The sequence below is a fragment of the Serinus canaria genome, chromosome 1, assembly GCF_022539315.1.
Source record: "Serinus canaria isolate serCan28SL12 chromosome 1, serCan2020, whole genome shotgun sequence".
NCBI classification, from domain to species: Eukaryota; Metazoa; Chordata; class Aves; order Passeriformes; family Fringillidae; genus Serinus; species Serinus canaria.
The window spans coordinates 105,495,143-105,513,249 of NC_066313.1; the positions used below are offsets into that span (position 1 = coordinate 105,495,143).

At 36.1% G+C, this 18,107-nt stretch overlaps 1 protein-coding gene across 1 annotated transcript in view; it reads right to left on the reverse strand.

Annotated features, from left to right (window-relative positions):
• CFAP47 (cilia and flagella associated protein 47) overlaps positions 1-18,107 on the reverse strand; it is a 261,353-nt gene that overhangs the window by 15,788 nt on the left and 227,458 nt on the right. Inside the window, 3 exon segments of the mRNA XM_050976722.1 lie at positions 3,923-4,084; positions 5,549-5,720; positions 17,191-17,343. Of these exon segments, the coding sequence (XP_050832679.1) occupies positions 3,923-4,084; positions 5,549-5,720; positions 17,191-17,343 (487 nt within the window).

The window sequence follows — 18,107 nt, forward strand, 5'->3', positions numbered from 1 at the left end:
TGATCCCAAACTTAATTGATTAAAAATACATTAAGTTATCTTCAGTATGCCAAATATAGAAATGGCTAGTTTGCTTAAGCAAAGTATCACTTTGAGAGTTTTTATTTTATATTTCAGTTACAGATTTCAACATAAAATAATAAACCAATAATTTAAGATAGAAATCAATTTCTGTGAGTTTTATTTCCAAGGATAATATTCTATCCTTTTCAGTTAAAACTGCTGTCATTCTGTAAACCATTGGCATTCAATAATACATTTGGTATTAAAACAAGCACTAATATTATCTCAAACATTAGAGGTTTGTACTAAAACAAATTACTCCAGTGGAAATGCTGCCAATGATTTCAGCTGGTGTTGAATTACTCCTGCATTTATGATAAAACCCGAAAAAGGTCATCCATGAATGTTAAGAAGTGGTAGATTTTTCTTATTTAGGAAGTGAAATCTGCTGATTTGACTCTAATCAAGCTTAATGCTAATACAAAAACCCTTCAACAATATGTCCCTTTGGGATTTTTAAAGCTGAAAGTAAAATATTGGTCTACTCTATTCTAACTGACAGAGGTGCATATAGTTTTAAAAAATACATTTGTTTTCTTCATACAATAAAACTGTTTAGCTGCATTCTCAGTATCTTTCATCATTTTCTGGAGCAGATATTGGGCTATTTCTAATTGTGTGAAATTTAAATGTATTGAAAGGGTGCATTACATATTGTCATGAACTGCTGGAGCTGTCATCATTGCAGATCATTGTGAAGAGTGTGGCAATGACCTCCCATTTTTAACTGATCATCCTTCCAAAACCATTAATTCATTCTGAGATATATGTAGCAGCTAGCTACGAGGCGACCTGGTTCTCGGGTACGGCACGGTGACCCAAATACAGAGTCACTCGGTCCATGTGCTGCGGACACCAATATGGTGGATAGCAAATGGCGTTTATTCAAAGGTTTCAGGGGTATTTATGGCTTAGGTAGTTTGTGTCACTTCCTCTGCCCTTGTCCTGGGTGCAGCCAGGTAGCCAAGGTCAGACTGAAGGTGAGGAGGGGTCTTCCTGTCTACGCGTAACAGCCCGAGATCTTCCGGCCGCAATCCCTAACTCTCCCACAGATATCCTGTACACAGCAAGGATTTTGGGGGAGGGGGGTAGGGGGGGAAAGAAATGTGGAATTTAAGGAGGGAGGCCACATTTGAGTTGCACTAGCTGTAAAGAAAAAGAAAGCTAAATCCATTGATCTCAAAGATTTATAGATTTATTGTAGAGCACTGAAGATCCTCATTCAATGTGGGGGGTGTGTGCGTGTATACATATAAATACATATATATATACACACATATAGGAATCCTAATCTGTTCTCAATAAAATCCTGAGCCTTTTTTAGGGCCTGTGGCTCTCATACACTATTTGTTGCATCACTATGCATCCTCCTAGCTCAACAAGATGCACAAGTGTTCTCAGTGATGCTGTGCAACCCTTCTCTCTGGGCAGTAACAGGAGAAAAAGACACATCTGCAGAGTCCCTCCCTAGCAGGTTACTCAGAAATACACCTGTCTCCCCCACAGTCACTCCCCAAGGAGCAGTGCCATTAGCTGGCATTAGAGCAGCATAAGAAACCCCATCTCTCTTAAAGTAACAGAACTGCTTCTCTGTGGATTGTGCTGCTAATTAATTACCAAGAAAATTCCAAAGGGCTGATCTTTTTTTTTCAGGGAGAATAGATAGGATGGCACTTTGTATCCTATTCAAAATTTTTAAACCATGTTTGATTATTTAATTTTTTGTTTTTAATCTAAATAATTTGAGTTATTCATGCATTAAATTATACCTGTTATATAATGCTTTTCTCATGTAATTGCTTTTAATCTGCAGGTCCACTATACTATGTGTTGGTTGGCTGAGTGTTCTCTTTCTATACAAAACCTCCACCACCAAAGTCTCTTAAGTAAATCACAGGTAAAATAAAGCAATAAATAACTTATGGAGCAGCTCACAGAACACAGAGTGGGTCAGCTTGGAAGGGATCACAGTGGGTCATCAGGTGCAGCCTCCCTGCTCCAGTGGGGCCATCCCAGAGCCCACAGCACAGGATTGTATCCAGAGAGTTCTTGGATATCTCCAGTGAGAGAGACTCCACACCCTCTCTGGACAATCTGGTCCAGTGTTTGGTCATTAAACAGGAAAGAAATTATTCTTAATGTCTAGATAGAACTTCTGGGCCTCAGTTTCTGTCTGTTCCTCCTGTCCCATTGCTGGGGACCATGGAGCAGAGTCTGATCCTGACCCTCCCTGCAGACACTGACAGACAGGGATCAGGGCTCTCTCTGCCCTCTCTTCTCAGGGCTGGAGAGGCCCAGCTCCCTCAGCCTGTCCTCAGTGAGATGCTCCAGTCCCTCCATCACTTTTGTCACCCTCCACTGGACCCACTCCAGGAGCTCCATGTCTGTCCTGTCCTGAGGAGCCCAGAACAGGACACAGCATCCCAGGTGAGCCTCACAGGGCTGAGGAGCAGGATCCCCTCCCTGACCTCCTGGCAGTGCTCTTCCCAAGGCACCCTCATGAGTGGAGTTCCTGGTGCTGTTTATAACACAGAGCTTTTTTATACATGCAAACTTCACATTTTGCATTTGAAATGTATGGGGGGAACAACTGCTATATAAAATAAAGTTGGAATTTGTTTAAGGGCAAAAGAGAATCTATCTTCTATCACTGCTCTTCTTTCATATAACTGTAATGACTCAGGTTTTATAACACCTTTCTGGAGAACATCAGGTATCTTCACTGCTATCAAACACCTACCAGGAGATTACAGTATTGCCAGAGCAATTGCTTTGCTTTTGTTCCTGAAACAGCCATTCTATTGAAGCTGTTAACTTGAACACTGTGATAGAAGCCTTTGTCAGAGTCCTCAATTAACATCACTGACAGACATCTAAAACCTGCAACAACTGTCCAACTTAGAGACACAGCTTTTGGAAATAAGCTTAAAAAAAATCAGTTGTAACCAAATACACTCCCTGACGAGGATGAAACCAAAGGATGTATCCACAATGAAAGTGTTAATCTGCATATCTGGCACACTTTCTAGACATATAGTAAAAATTGTTAATTTAAAAGAAAATAAATAAATTCTAAAACTTCCATGAGCTACATGGATTGTACACATTATGATTCACTCAGATTCCCTGTTTAATATTTAAAACTTATCTATCATTACCACACAATTTATTCTTTGACTTCCTGCTGTATACAAATGGCATTGTAAGTTTACTATAACAATTTACAACTCTGGGAAAATAATTGAAATATGTAAAAAAATATATATTAACAGAAGTTTCTGCAGGACTTATAAAAAAGGAGACTCACAAAATAATGAAGAATTACACCATTATTTTAGCAAGTGGAAGTAGAGATGAATTCACGGCACACTTACATAATACAATTGAAATACTTTAAAAAGAATAGCACATTTAAAATACTTTAAAGCACAAGGTGAGGGAATGTTTTTAACTTGGTGTAAGCATAAAGTACCTTGAAAAAAATCCATTAGTAAAAGCACTAGCTTTTAAAGTCTTACTAGTAAGCCTTTAATAGAACAAAATTATTATCATTCCTTAACATTGTATTACACATTTTAACATCCTCCCAAGCCTTTTAGGGCAAAAAAATCATAACATAAACATCTGGATCTATTCCACAGTTTTTCTCTTAAACCAAAGCCTAGTAGTAAAATACTTCTGATTTCTACAACAAAGCTTCAAAACCACCTTACTTAAACAATGCAGCTCTTGAAAATAAGGATGAAATAGCTGCATCCCATTTATGTGTACGTTGCCCAAATTTATTCTAACCAATGTGCTTGAGTAGGAGTTGTACCCTCAGAAAAGTGCATAAATCCTTGAATGTAAGTGTTTTTACCTTGTCTGGCTTGTGAGCTTAAAGCCAACTATGGATTCCTTATTAAGGCCAACTGCTTCAATGTTGATCACATCATCCACTTCTGGCTCTGTGGCAATGAACACCAATGGAAACTTCCAAAGGCCTCCTTCAGTACACTGAATTATAACAGTTGCCTCATTCCTTAAAATTTCAGATGACAACAGTCAATACATAGAAAAACATTATAAAACATGAACTGATTAATGTGTGTAGAAGTAAACTGCAGTAAAATGAAAATACAAATTACTTTAAACTGGAATACATCCCTAATTTTTCATGGCATAGTATTTATCAGGTAAACTTGACTGGAATGTAGATTAAATAGTGCTAGATATTTACAGCAAATTACAAGAAAGAATATAATATGGAAGTAACATTCCTGGCATAGCCATGAGACTTTATTCTTCTTCTGCTTGCTCTTTTTAAATTAAAAAAAAAAAAACCAAAACCACTAAACTAAATTTATTGTACTCATTATTCTGTATTACTCTGACGTTAGAGAATTTTGTCCAGAACAAATTAGCAGTTCATAGTAGGATCAAACAGATCTGACAAAGGTCTATGTACATAAGCAAAATGCCAGACACTTCTGCCTTCAGACTGAGAGAGTTGGTGCTGTAGATTCTGAAGATAACAAAACTAATTAATTGCAGTCATTGAGTCCTCTGCAGGGAGACTAAGTCTCAAGTACACAAAGATTAAAAAATCCAAACCAAATTAAAAAATAAAAAAATAAGAATCAGAGAGTAGAAATGAAAAGGCTTTCACAGTGCCATTGAATCAGGTGAGTGGATCATTCTCCCTAAAGGTTTGCTCTTGGTTTATTTCATTAATCTTCTGGATTGCTGCAAATAAAGAATAACCTCCTGCCTCCTAAAGAGAACTCTTTTCATGCAACCCATGATACTCAGCAGTGACTGTTCCCTAACACTCCTGGTAATGTTGGGACTCTGGATTTGCTTTGGGCCTGCAGGTCACAAAAGCTTCATTGCAGCCTCCTCCTGTCCCACATCTGACTGCACCCAAAGGAAGGGGCAACTTCCCTCTCCAAAAGGATCTCCCTTCAACAGTAGCTTTTTAAAGAAGGGAGATGTTCTTTTGTAAATCAAAGTACATACATAATTTGTCACATCACAATTTTAAAAAAGGAAAATAATTTCCTGTGGATCATTGTTACTGGTGCAGTAGGAACTAATTTCAAATTCAACCATCCCACCCAGACAAAGAATATGTAGACATGCTTGTCTAGGAAAAGTTTTCCAAGACTGATAGACCATCTTGTTTGTATGTTTTTTATGAATTATGAGAACAAATAATTTTCATTGGGAGTCTTTCAATACTCCAATGTTTTGTAGTAAAATGATGCACACACAGACTATGGAATTGACTCAAAAGAACCATCTCACAGGAACTAAAAAGAAACACTGTCAGTTTTAACACCAAAGATAGCATACTGAGAAGCAGCAAGGGAGAAAATCTAAACCAATAGATCTCAGAGGTCAAAACTAAATCAGGAAAAGAATGCAGGGAAATTATTATATAAGTAAGAATGACCAGACAGGATTTCATTACATGTTCTTTTGGTAGTAAGGAACAGGACCTTACCTCATCGGTTTGCTAGGTGCAAATACTACATTAAAGATCAGTGTTACAATTCTGGATTTTTTATCCCATTCTTTTTCAACCAGCTCCATGCCAACCAAAGATTCAAGCTGAGATCTAATTTCATCTGATTGATATTGCAATTCATACAGAAACTCCAGTGTTGCAGAGGAACCTAAATGATACAAAAGAAAAATATCAGCCTGTGTGCACTGTAATTTCACACAGTTGGTTGGCTCAGTATTACAATTCTTCCATTTATTACTAAAAATGACAAATGAGTAAAACTAGTAATTATCTAAAACTTAAGTGATTTCCTTCTGACTACATAACAAAATCTTCCCATTTCACATGACAGGCTATATAGTTTCCAGCAAAATAGAAGCTGGAAAACTTACTTGGGATATGTGAATGGTAATAGCAATATTGCTCTGGCTGGTGAGATACTTCTAGTTCATCAGCCAAATGAAAGTTTCATAATACTCTTTTTGAGTAATGCCACTGGGACAATTGAAAAAAAAACTATCATTAAGGATATCAATGCCATTGATGAGTGCAAGCCTAAGACACAGAATACAGAGAAATAGTGAAGATGTCACCAGCAGCCTCTTCTCTCATTCCCTGAAGCAGCTATGAAAAGGCCAAGTAGTAATGACATAAAAATAAACAGCTGAGCTTCTTGTCTCCTCCAGCTGTAATAAAGGAAACTGAGATATTCAGTATACAACAGTAATTTGTGCACAGAAGGGAACATTTCTATGAGGAAAAGAATCTCAAGCTGCTAATCCATTAAAAAGTTTTATACATTTTCTGGATGAGAAGTGTTTTAACACAGCCACTAACTCCTACAGGAGATTTACTATGACCCCCTATCTCAGGGCAAATTTTGAATTTGCACAGCTGGGTACAGAACTGCTGTGTGTGCATCCCTGTACACTTATCCTGGCTGCATAGTGCCAGGCAGCTGCAGAGTTAATTCCCAAGGCCTTCTGACTCAGAATTCTAAAATACAGATGACAGATTTGTTTATAAAGTCCAAGTGACAATGCTGGAGAAAAGCTTACTTTGGTATTGCCAATCTGTAAAACCACCCAAATTTAAGACTGTGGAGATGCCTTCCCACACTTATAGTCCTTTGTCCTTCTCTGAAATGCACAATTTCCTCTTCCCACTTCAGCAGGTAACAGGAGGTGTGACCTTTTGTTGCTTCATTTTTTTAACACAAAGATTAACTCTAAGAAATGTAGCAGCTTATACTGGACCATTTGTAACTCTTTAAAGCAGACTGTTCATAGACCTCTGTACAGTATATACCAGATTAGAGCCACACAGATGTAAGTGAAGTATTATGACCAGGGGTTATCAATCATAGCACATGAGATTAACACTGAATACCAAAATACAGGATTTCCATGTATTGATCCATATGTGCAGGGACTTCTTTACAATAAATGTAATTTTCCAAAATGAAATTCAACATGAGCATTTTCTCTTACAGTCTATAAAACTGAGGACCATCCTACATTGTTTCATCCTTGCTGTTTTTCCATTTGAAAGATGTAATGTTTATGTCTCATGCATTCAGGTTCCAACACAGCCCAAGGCTTTTAGGAGTCATCCTTGACAAATGCTGGAACATGAAGATTCAGATGCTGACAATCAGTGGGAGAGAAAGGATTAGACAACCTGGAGCACTTCACAGTGAAAAAAAATTGCAGCTGTTGAGCAGATGCTTCTTTCAGCAGGTATATCACACAATGCTACTCAGAAAAAGCTTATTTTATAGTTCAGGTGCTAGGAAGACAATGTTGGGAACTGCATGCTGCTTTTAATATCCAAACATTTGGATTTGGTTTGACATGCACACACACACACACACACACATATATATATAAAACTTTTCAGTCAGAAGCAATTAAATGTATTTTTTTTCTGTTCCAGGCTGTTTTACAACCTGTTCTATGCTTATATTAAGTAATTAGTTAAAATATTTTATACTTCCATCACTTAAGGAAAAAATGATGCATTTATGAATGCCAATATTTGGAACCTTGTTATATTAATCCCTTCAGCTCATTTTGATTTTGACTGCTGATCTAGTTTAGCACTACTAAAAAATGTAAAGCAGTTATATTTTCCATCACAGCTGCCCTGAAGACTCCTATATTATCATGCTGTGGGAATTCTCTGTGGAATGTTAATATTTGAATCTAGCATTCCTGTAACACACTGCCTAAACAAACTGGCAGAACCTAGAAAAAAAAAGTTATGAATCAGCTAGGAAATTGTCCAATTTGTCAAATATTCAAAGTTCTCTTGACTCTTAGAATTCCTAGTTTCAATTAAAATGGCACAAGATATAAAACATGGAGATAGCACTAACACCTTCTTTAAAGCCAAGTCAAATACAATATAACCTCCTGCTCAAATAGGCCTTGACCCTTCAGGCCAGGCTCTTTGTATGCCTTTATTCAGTTTTCTCTTCATTTCAGTTCAGTTTGCTGAGTCACCATTTTTAATACAGGCAAAATTCTTGTTTTTTCTAATTCAAGATGTAAAATACACATGCAAATGTGAAAGTATACCCCAGTTTATCCACTCATTCTGTAAATAAAGAGCAGCAGGGAGAGCTTTAGCCACATCTGACACCACACAGAAATATTTATCAATCTAAACACTGGGAAGATATAAGCATGCTATTTATATACAGCTAGTTAAATCTAGGGAATAGAAATTCTGGTTATAAAAATTATTGCTTCTTCCTATTTTCTGAATAATGTTTTGCCTTAGTTTAGAGAAAATATATTCTGAGGTAATTATTCCAAAATAATTCTTTTTCATCATTAAACATTTCTTCTTTTGAAAGGCAATTAATCTTAGTCATCAAGCATTTTAATTGGTGTAAATAAAGATTTCTAAAAAGATAGAATGCATTTAAGCAACACTTGTGTATACAGAACTACTGAAGCACCTATGTTTAAAAACCAACCAGGCTTTTCAGCTATACAGTACAATGACTTGGCTGTCATTTATTTGGAATTGGTAGTAAGGACACTGGAGTAAAAATGTTGGGGGTTGTTTAAACAGCCTCCAAGAAGATGAAAGGGTATAGATCACTTAAAAAAAATATTTTATGACTCATAAGACTTACAGCAATAAAACTCCAAGGAATTTACACTCTGGGCATACCAAGTGGGGAAATGTGAATTTTTGTGACTGCTAGATTTACTGTAAAACTAATTAATAGATGAACACATCTAAAATTAATGCATCTAAAATTCAAAGAACTATTCCAAAAGATTCACAAATTAGGAATCTTAGAAATTTAAATAATATTTTAGTAGAAAATAACTCATTTTCAAGCTTCAAAAGAATTAATAACAAAGACATTTGTAGATGGGCCTATTGCCTACAGAGGGTAGTGAAAGGCCCACTGGATATTTCTGACCTCAGTTCCATGGTGTCAGGAGAGAAGGAGAGAAGTTTGTAACTCCCTCCTGTTTCTGAAAAGCAAGTGTTTGATTTCACTGAGGACCAGCTCATTACACACTGCATTTCCTGGTGATAAAAAATCTCATGGCCACTGGCCCAGGAGGCTGCAGTGCCCTGTGGACACCCAGGGGAGATGTGGATGACTGAGCTCTCCACAAACAGCACTTCACCTGTGGCACACTTGGTGACACAAATGTGGCAAAGGGGAGCACCTCCCTAAGGGACCCCCTTTGCTTTCACACTGTCTCCCATTTCCACTGAGACAGATGGAAATTAAAACTCTGATGGAAACATGCTCAGACTGCAAAAGTGCTTATCCTCATTGCTGAGGCTTTTCCTTGGAGGGATGCAGTAAAACAGAGATGCAAGTTAGAATTCACTTAGCTGCTCTTATTTGTAGTCATTTCATAAAGGAGGGAAGCACAATCACCAAATATAAACATGTAATTAAAGCCAAGGCAATCATAAATTTTCAGTTTCATCCTTTGCATAAACCAGATTAATTATTTTCACTTGGTACTGAATGTAACACACTGCACTCACACTGATTTTTTTCTGCTGGTTCTGATAATTTTCCAAGGCTGTGTCCACTTTGGCCCTGTTACCTAACAAAGATTTCTTCCCCTCTTGATCTAATAGTCCCCAGGCTGCTAGCACAGAAACTACAAAAACAGATGTTAACTACTAATTTCTACCAGGTATCTGGCATCTAATCTTCACCTTACAAATATTCTGAAGTATCTTCCTACATAGCCCCTTTCAGGTCTCATCTGACCCTTGTCTTTTCCTGCTTCTCCATTGTCTTCCAAGAGTTTTCACACAGCCACTGCAGGAACTCAGCAGGCAGTGGGGAATGAACATTAAACATGCAGTTCTGCCTTTCCAGCAAAAAGCAGAGGCAGACAGAATGCATTATTGTACAGCAGATAAATAATTATAATACTGTTTTCAAGTACATATTCAAATAAACAGCAAAAAGTGAATTGCAAGAGTAATAAAGGAAAAATTAAAAAGAAGTTTAGTGGTCAAGAACATCCTAACACTTCAATAGGCATCATCTGGGTAGTAAGACATGAGATATCAACTGAAAATTATGTATCTGTTTCTCATTGTAAAATGTCACAACTATGAGACAATGGCAGCAGAAAAAGCAAATTGCATAAAACCCCCTAAAGACCTAGCTGTAGTTAAATATTTCACCAGATTTCTTCATACAGGTACAAAAGAGCTGTATGTGGAGCATTAGAAATATAAGAAAAGATAACATAACTTTACTAAATCCCAGACACCAAATTAGAATCACAAAAATTAATGGATACAAAAGCTGACCTTCTTCTGTTGATAATAAAATTATTGATCCTTACAGGAATTCAAGGAAATTCTCAATATAGTTCTGCATATATGTCTTTGTATCATTTTTCTGCAAGTTTTTCTCTTTCCATATCCAGCCAAAAACTTTTATCCATATCTTCAAGGCTCTACAAAATTTCACTCTTTCCCATATCTTTTACCCTGCATCCCACTGCCTATTTCCTTAGCATCTAATTGGAATGCTCCTTTCTTAAATTTTCTCTTACATTCAGTTTTTCTGTTTCCTAATTTTTCTCTTTCAAAATACTTCATTGAAAGAATTATCTACTTCTCAACCAAGTTTCTACAGTAAAGAAGCAGCAAAAATCAAAAAGCATTGCACCCACCTTATTTTTTTTTTTTTGAGAATGTATTTCTTCAAAACACTGTACAGTTTAGTAAATGAAATAGAAGCTTGTGAATCCATTTTATGCATATGAAACACATGGTGGGCATCTAGTATTGTTCCTTGCAGCTTGTTTCCATATATTCTCTCTCCCTGAATCCATTTTTCACTAATTATCTTTCTACTCTGCCTCCATACATCCCTTTCAACGCTTTCTTTATTCTCATATTACTTGCAAAAGAGAGTTGAAACAAAAACCTCAGAAAAATCAAAAGGATTCTCTTCAGCCCAGAGGATCTCACATTATTTGCCTTTGATCTGGCATTCTACTCACATTTGTATGCTACCCTGTAAATTCATGCTATAAAGAGAACAATTAAAATTTATTTCTTCATAACCATTATAATCCTTTTTCAACAAGTTCCCTCTTTTATTTAGCTGTGTCTTCATTTAGCCAGAAGCTCTGGCAGATAAAGATCACATCTGTACCTTGGCACAGAAACATCAAAGCAGCTTCTTCAGGAACATATCTCATGATTTAATCTTGATCACACAGACATTATTTTTTCAATGGCATCCAGAGTAATTTGCCTCATTTTCAATGTTGCCCACAGAAATCAGTAACAACTCAAGCTGACTTTTAACCTGACTATTCTATTTGAACTGGCACAAAACAGAGGCTAAACTGAAAATCCAAGTCACCATTTTTTTAATTGTTCTTGACAGTTTTACACTATACTGTGGTCTATTACAAAATCATGCACTTTTTCTCTTCTGGCTTTTTTAATATACAAAACTGAGCCACAGAGAGTGGAACACAGCACCTGATCACTAGGGTCACATTCATTTGATTCCTCTTCTTTACCCAACAGATGGCATTCAGCTACACATAAGACAGAACATCTATCACACAGGGTAGTATTCTCTACTATAAGACATTTCATCCCATGGGAGGTACCCACTTGTGTTATTTTTTGGATACAAATCAAGTTTCAGAAAGTTTTGTGTAGTAAAATTTCTGAGGTTTCACTCCTGTCTTCCTCAGCTGGCTTGAAGAGTGATGGTTCAAGGTCATCACTTTATTCAAAATTCTGTGGTGACTCTATGTAACTTCTATTTACTTCTATTATAGTTTTAATATCTTACTGTATCTCCAAAGCTTCAGATCAAATTGTTCTTAAACTGTCAAAACAACAGGCCTGATGCAGTAATTTATAAAACATAAAGTTTTATACATTCTACAAAACAACAGGGGAAGTTTGTTGGGGAATTTTTGTATCACATTCTCTTGGAATTTTGTAGAGTGGGAGAGATGAAGGAGATCTAGAGATAATAACTACATTTTCTGTAAGAACAACTAAACTTGAACAATGTAACTTCAGAGACAGAAGACAAGAATAAAGAATTTTATCACAGAAATGACAGTAGTTCTGTAATAACCTGGAAATGCAAGAGCATTTGGGATAGGCTTGCATGCATGAATGTAGTTTTTTACTACAGTGACTGCCTGATAAATTTTCTGATGCAAATTTTGGTGCATAAATCCTCTGCTTTTCCATGACAAAAAGCATCCAAACACAGCTGAGAGACATAGGGTCACTGTCCCAGAAAAACTGAAGAAGTTTTCATCTTAAGGGATTTGACCAGAAATGCTTTGTTGGTATCCCATAAATATTGAGCAAATAATTCAGAAAAAAAGTGGAAATTAATGCAGACACATCATTGTTAGGTGTTATGATGTTCCAGAAGAAAAATTAAGGTCCTATAGAGCTGTGTTGGCCACAGCTCTGGTTTATAGAAGCTTCCCCAAAATACCTTTACAAAACAAGGGTGTAGTGGTTGTGTTTCTATTGGAAGTAATACTTCCTTATCACCCAGCCAAGGAGAATGCAGGAAATTATGTGAGCAAGAAAGGGGAGAAACAGAAATCAAAACACAGAGCAATTAAAGTCATTAATACACTCCTCCGGCTAATTATACTGCCTAGGTTGTTCTTATCCACTAGCTCAAATAATTTTAAGGGATATCTATTTGTGTGTTCTTGTTTCAGACATTATTTGGGTTAGTCAGTCAGTTTTTTTGGACTTCTCATGTTTCCTGGTTCTACATCACACTAAAGAGATTCACACCTGGAAGAATTTAATTCTTTCTGGTTTTGTAATATTTATTGTTTTTGCAATTTTATGATGCTGAAAAAATAACTATAGATTAGTTTAAAATAGATCTGGTTCCCTTTAAGTGTTGAATATTTAAAGTGAGCATGATTTTGCATAAGTATCAGAAAGTAATTTTAATTAACATAATGATGATTATCATTCCTAAGGCTTACAGATTTTAACATTTTATAAAATGGCAAGGAAACAGAAATGAGTGACGACTGTAAACAGAAATAAAAGCAGTTCCCAACTGCCTGCTCACAATTCACAAGTTCTTTTTTTTGCTAGAATTTTTTGTTACTGTACTGTAGTGCTCTATATTAAGAAATGGCAGTAGGAGGGTTTACTTATGAGATAAAAATTGTGCTGTATTTTTTCTCTTTTTTAATGGACCCAGTGATATCCTTGTATATCAACAAGAACTATTTGACCTTCTTCATTAAAATGCCTGGCATTATTTCAGCTCAATAATGGAAATAACACATCAAATCTGTCCCATGCTTCAGTCATAAATAAAGAAACAAACAGGCAGATGTAAACAAAAATTTTGGAGATGACAAAATAATCCATTTAAGACTTTCAGTTCTCCTCTGATGCTTTATACTTTGACTTCTACTAGTTCTCTCTTTTCCATCAGGAGTTGTCACCCCCTAACAAAAAAAGCAATAATCCATAACAAAGTGTCTCAATTGTTGGTTCACCCTCTTGTCAACAGCTTCATTTTGCCATTGATCACTGCTTTCATCAACTCTTAATCCAAAACAAACACTCTATTATCCTTTCTTTTATTTCTTGCATAGGAAGAAAATCTAATTGATATAGCTATAGTTTTCTCAAGGATAATTTCAAAAATAATGCAACAGTAATTCTGAAAATACAGAAATGGCTTAAGTAGGATATAGGGCCATCTTCATCATTATTAGCCTCTTCATGCTGCTTCCAATATTAATCTGCTACACTTTATCAGCAATCATATTAACATCTCTGTATGAGTGACCAAGTCTGTTTGTCTCCAAAGATTTCTTTGGCCATCCCCAATTTTATTGACCTTATGTCTTAAAGGTGAGCCTCCTGATCCAGATCCATCACATTAAATGGGAATTTAGTGTAATCCATACCACTGGCTAACACAAAATCCTGCTGGGGATGGAAAACAGCTTTTTATGTGTGTTTGGATATGTTTTTATCTTTTGCTGGTTTCAAAGAGCTGCTTTAATTAAATGAAAGAAAATAGAGCCTTTTGAATACTCTGATGAGGTTCAGGAATATTAGGTAATTGCTATAAAGTTTTTATTACCAGTGAAACAAAGGGTACAGATACACTTTGTATAATGATGCCAATGTACATTATGGATTAGCATATCAGGAAAATGTTATTTTACTCTCAGGTGCAGTTGAACTCTCCATCTGTTTTGTCTGAGTGCAGAATGGTTCTAAAACCTGGTCATAACATAAACCAACTTTGTACCTGTGCTACCCTACAGAACCTGGGTAGCACTGTTCCCCTCAAGGCAACTGTCATGAAACCTTCCCAGAAATAAGAATTCAGAGCAAGGAGCTAAGACCAGCTGCTGGGCTGTGAGGAGAGCAATGAATTAATAAAGATGAGAGAAGTTAATGAGAAACACTCAGCCCTCATGGCTGGCTTATGAGATAAAGTGAAGCAATTGAAAGGGAAAGGTTACAAAGGACCACTACAAACACACAATGTTGTGAATGTCAAATGTCAGTCAAACATCCATAACTGATTTGTGAATGTTTGATTTTTTTTTTTTTTTTTTCAGAAGACTGTGGAAAATTAAATGTGTTTGTATTCCCACTGAATACTTAACCTAAAAAAATAGCAAACTTCACTTGTTTGGATGAATCTCAGCTCTTAAATTTGCTTCAGTGAAAAAGACATCTTTAGAGCCATATGTAAGAAAACAGATGAAAAATACATTTAGGGTGAAAATATGCATTTAATGCAACTGAAAATTATTTTTAAAAAGGGCCATACTGTATTTGCTACTTGCTATGTTTAAAATATTAAGCATTCATTATTTGATCCCTAGAACTTTGCTGACTTCTGAACAAGAAACTATGTCATTGAAGCTGGACAATATTTAGATTGCACCCTGTTTCTTAAGAAATTGTAGCAGCTTTCTGTGTCAAGTGCACTCCTCTGTATTGGATGAAATTGAATTTTTTATGTAAAAGACCTGTTTGAAGATTTTTCACTTTAAAAGAATTTATACTTGTCCAAATAATTTAAATACTGAAGCACAGTATTAGCTGTTTAAATCTGATCTGCCAGTAATTATCATCATTTATCCTTGGGTGTAAAAACTGCTTACTACTCTTCACACAGGCACTCTGATGAATCACTCTTTCAGAACAGAAAAAAAAAGAAGAACAGTGTGCCAGACTTATCTTAAAGTTTTAGGCTTTTATTAATGTTATTACTTGTAGACTGCAGAAAAGCTCAGATAGCACCATTTAATTTGCTTCCCAACAGGCTTCAAATTCATCTATCAATAATGGCATTAAAATGTCATTGAAAACGAAGAAAAGCACACTGTTAAAAATTATTTTACTACCTAGGGTGCAAAGCACTTCATTACCAGACTTCTTACTTAAAAAGATGCAATGCCCCAAATCAATGTCTTGTACCATGTGCAGCAGCCAGTGTTATTATTCCTATGAATAAAACAAGAACTAGACACCATGAATCTGCAAGACTTTCAAAATGCTGCCTCAGCTTGCTCACTGCATGTTTTTCTTGTCAATTCACACAGCACCATTTTGGAGGGAAATAGCCCAGGTGTGTTTAAGGCAGCCCATTCATATGTGACCAGCCAATATTGAGCTAAATCTGTTACTCTCTGATAAATTAAAAAAAAAAAAAAAAAAAAAAGGGTGTCTTTGTATCTTGATGGACAGCTGTCCTCAAAAGGCTGAATGAATTTTCATAATAGCATTTACAGTTCTCCAAAGATGAAAGAATGTACACTGACAACTTCACATCTTTTTGCTTTACTGGATTTACCACTATCACTTTGTAATATGGGTCTGTGAGATGATAATATGCCCAGGAAATAAGTTATCTTTGACACTGCAATGTGAGTAAATATAAAATTTAAAAACTAATTATGGATATTAGCCAATCAGTAGGCATATGCTCTGCAAGCTCTTTTTACTAGATCTCCTCATATTTTAAAAGCTTTTAGAAGTAAAATTCATTTAAAGATTTGGACAGTAATTGTTGATATGAGATTACATTGATTAATGTGCATGTGCATGTTTGCATAAAAATTGGCCTCCTAGGAAGGATGTAATGCATCTTGATTTACCTTTTACCGCTATTCACTTTTTCTGTTATTTGGCAGGACATGTTCTGTAACATGGTATTGCTGCACAGCCTCTGTTGGAACAGACTGTAAATGGCAGAGAAGGGACACAAAAGCCAAGTCTGTCTGCCCTTCCAACTGATTACCTGATAGACTGCAATTATAGCAACATCTGTAAACTCATCTTTTACCACTTTGAACAAAGTCAGAGTGCAGGTGAAATCCCTTCCCTATCTACAGCTAAGTTAAACACACATTAGTCTGTCTCATGTTATGTGTCAAAATTTTTAAATAACATTTCCTTATAAAGGATGATGACTTTGAACCCAAAATGGAATGTTAATTTTCCAAGGTGCACAATTTTCAAATGTTTTGTAGTGACAATGACTGATAAGAGAAATCCTGGTGTTACAGCAGTAACAAGCATTCTTTCCTTATTACTTATTTGTTGTGCCATTCTGTTTCAAGCAGAGGTATATTTTGAACAGCTGCTCTATCTGAATAAATTGATTTTCACTGTGTTCTCAGCAGATTAACAGTAAGTGGAAGCTATCCTTTTACAAAGCTTTATCACTTCTTTCAAAAAGTCCCCCTTCTTCAAACCATTCTGATACCAATATTGACCTGCTGATGGGAATGCATCTTATAAACCTGCAGAGAAATGTCTCCTGGCAATGCTTACACAGATGTATTTTTTTCTAACTGAAGACTTAGTGCAGGCTCTCTTTTAAAGGAGAGATTGTGTGAATGCAAGCCTCACATCCAGGATAAATTTAAAAAAAGGGGAAGGTTCAAGTTTATAGATGCCCATAGCTGCAGACAAAAAGTTGAACAAATACCCTATACTTGCAAAATGATAGAAATGTGAATAATTTGCCTAAACCTCACTCATTGTCATGGCAGAGCTGCACATCTGGTGAAGTACTTATTTGAAATGTTCCTAAAATAGCATGACATCAAAACTCTTCTCACCATTGGTGACTTCTGGGGTGCTGGATGACTCTTCCCTGCTGACCGTGGCGGAGCTCCCTGCCTCAGGCAGATCCCTGGCACCAGGCACGACACCAATCAGCAGCAGCTCTACCCTCTGCTCCAGCCTCTGCCTGGCTTGACAGCGTATCACAACTACAGAAAAGCAAAACCATCTTATTTGCAAAGCACTGGCAACTTGATCTTAACAAAGAAATGAAACATAGAAGCTAAATGTGCTTAGAGACAGACAGAATTCCAGTAAGGAGCAAGATGACTAAAAGCTTTTCCCAGCCTCCACCTTCTATTGTTCTGTTGTGGTGAAGTAGTAGGAAATATTGCTAAGCAAACAAAAATCTCTTCAGTTAGATCCCAACAGCCCTTGCAAATTTCTCTCTTATCTTTAATCATTAAATGTATCTTCAATTTAGTTGAACTGCTAATAGGAATTATGGCATAATTTGAAATACGCCAGTAAAGAAAGGAAGATTGAAACAAAACCAAAAAGGATTAAAGGATTTATGATTAAATGAAAGAATATTAGGTTACGCTTTGCTTTCTTAGTTAAGAATACTGTTGTTAAAACTTCAAGTTCAATAGAAGTATTCCAGAATAAAAAGCATTCTCGCATGAGTTTCTGTTTGAAGCATCATAGAACTTCTTTCAGTTCAGTAAGTGATTTTAATTTACTGCTTCCAAAGTATGTATTTTTCATCACAAAGTTGTTAGGTTTTAGATTTTACACTAGTTTTTATAAAGTTTATTTCAACAGGGTTTTTATTTTAGTGGGGGGGGGGGTTGCCTTTTCTTATTTAATAGCACAGAAAAAGAAGAAAATTACATAAAAGCACTGAAAAAAATGTTTTCCCAAAGACCTAGAACTTCCTAGAGTTCTGGGAATCAACATGAAAAAGAACAGC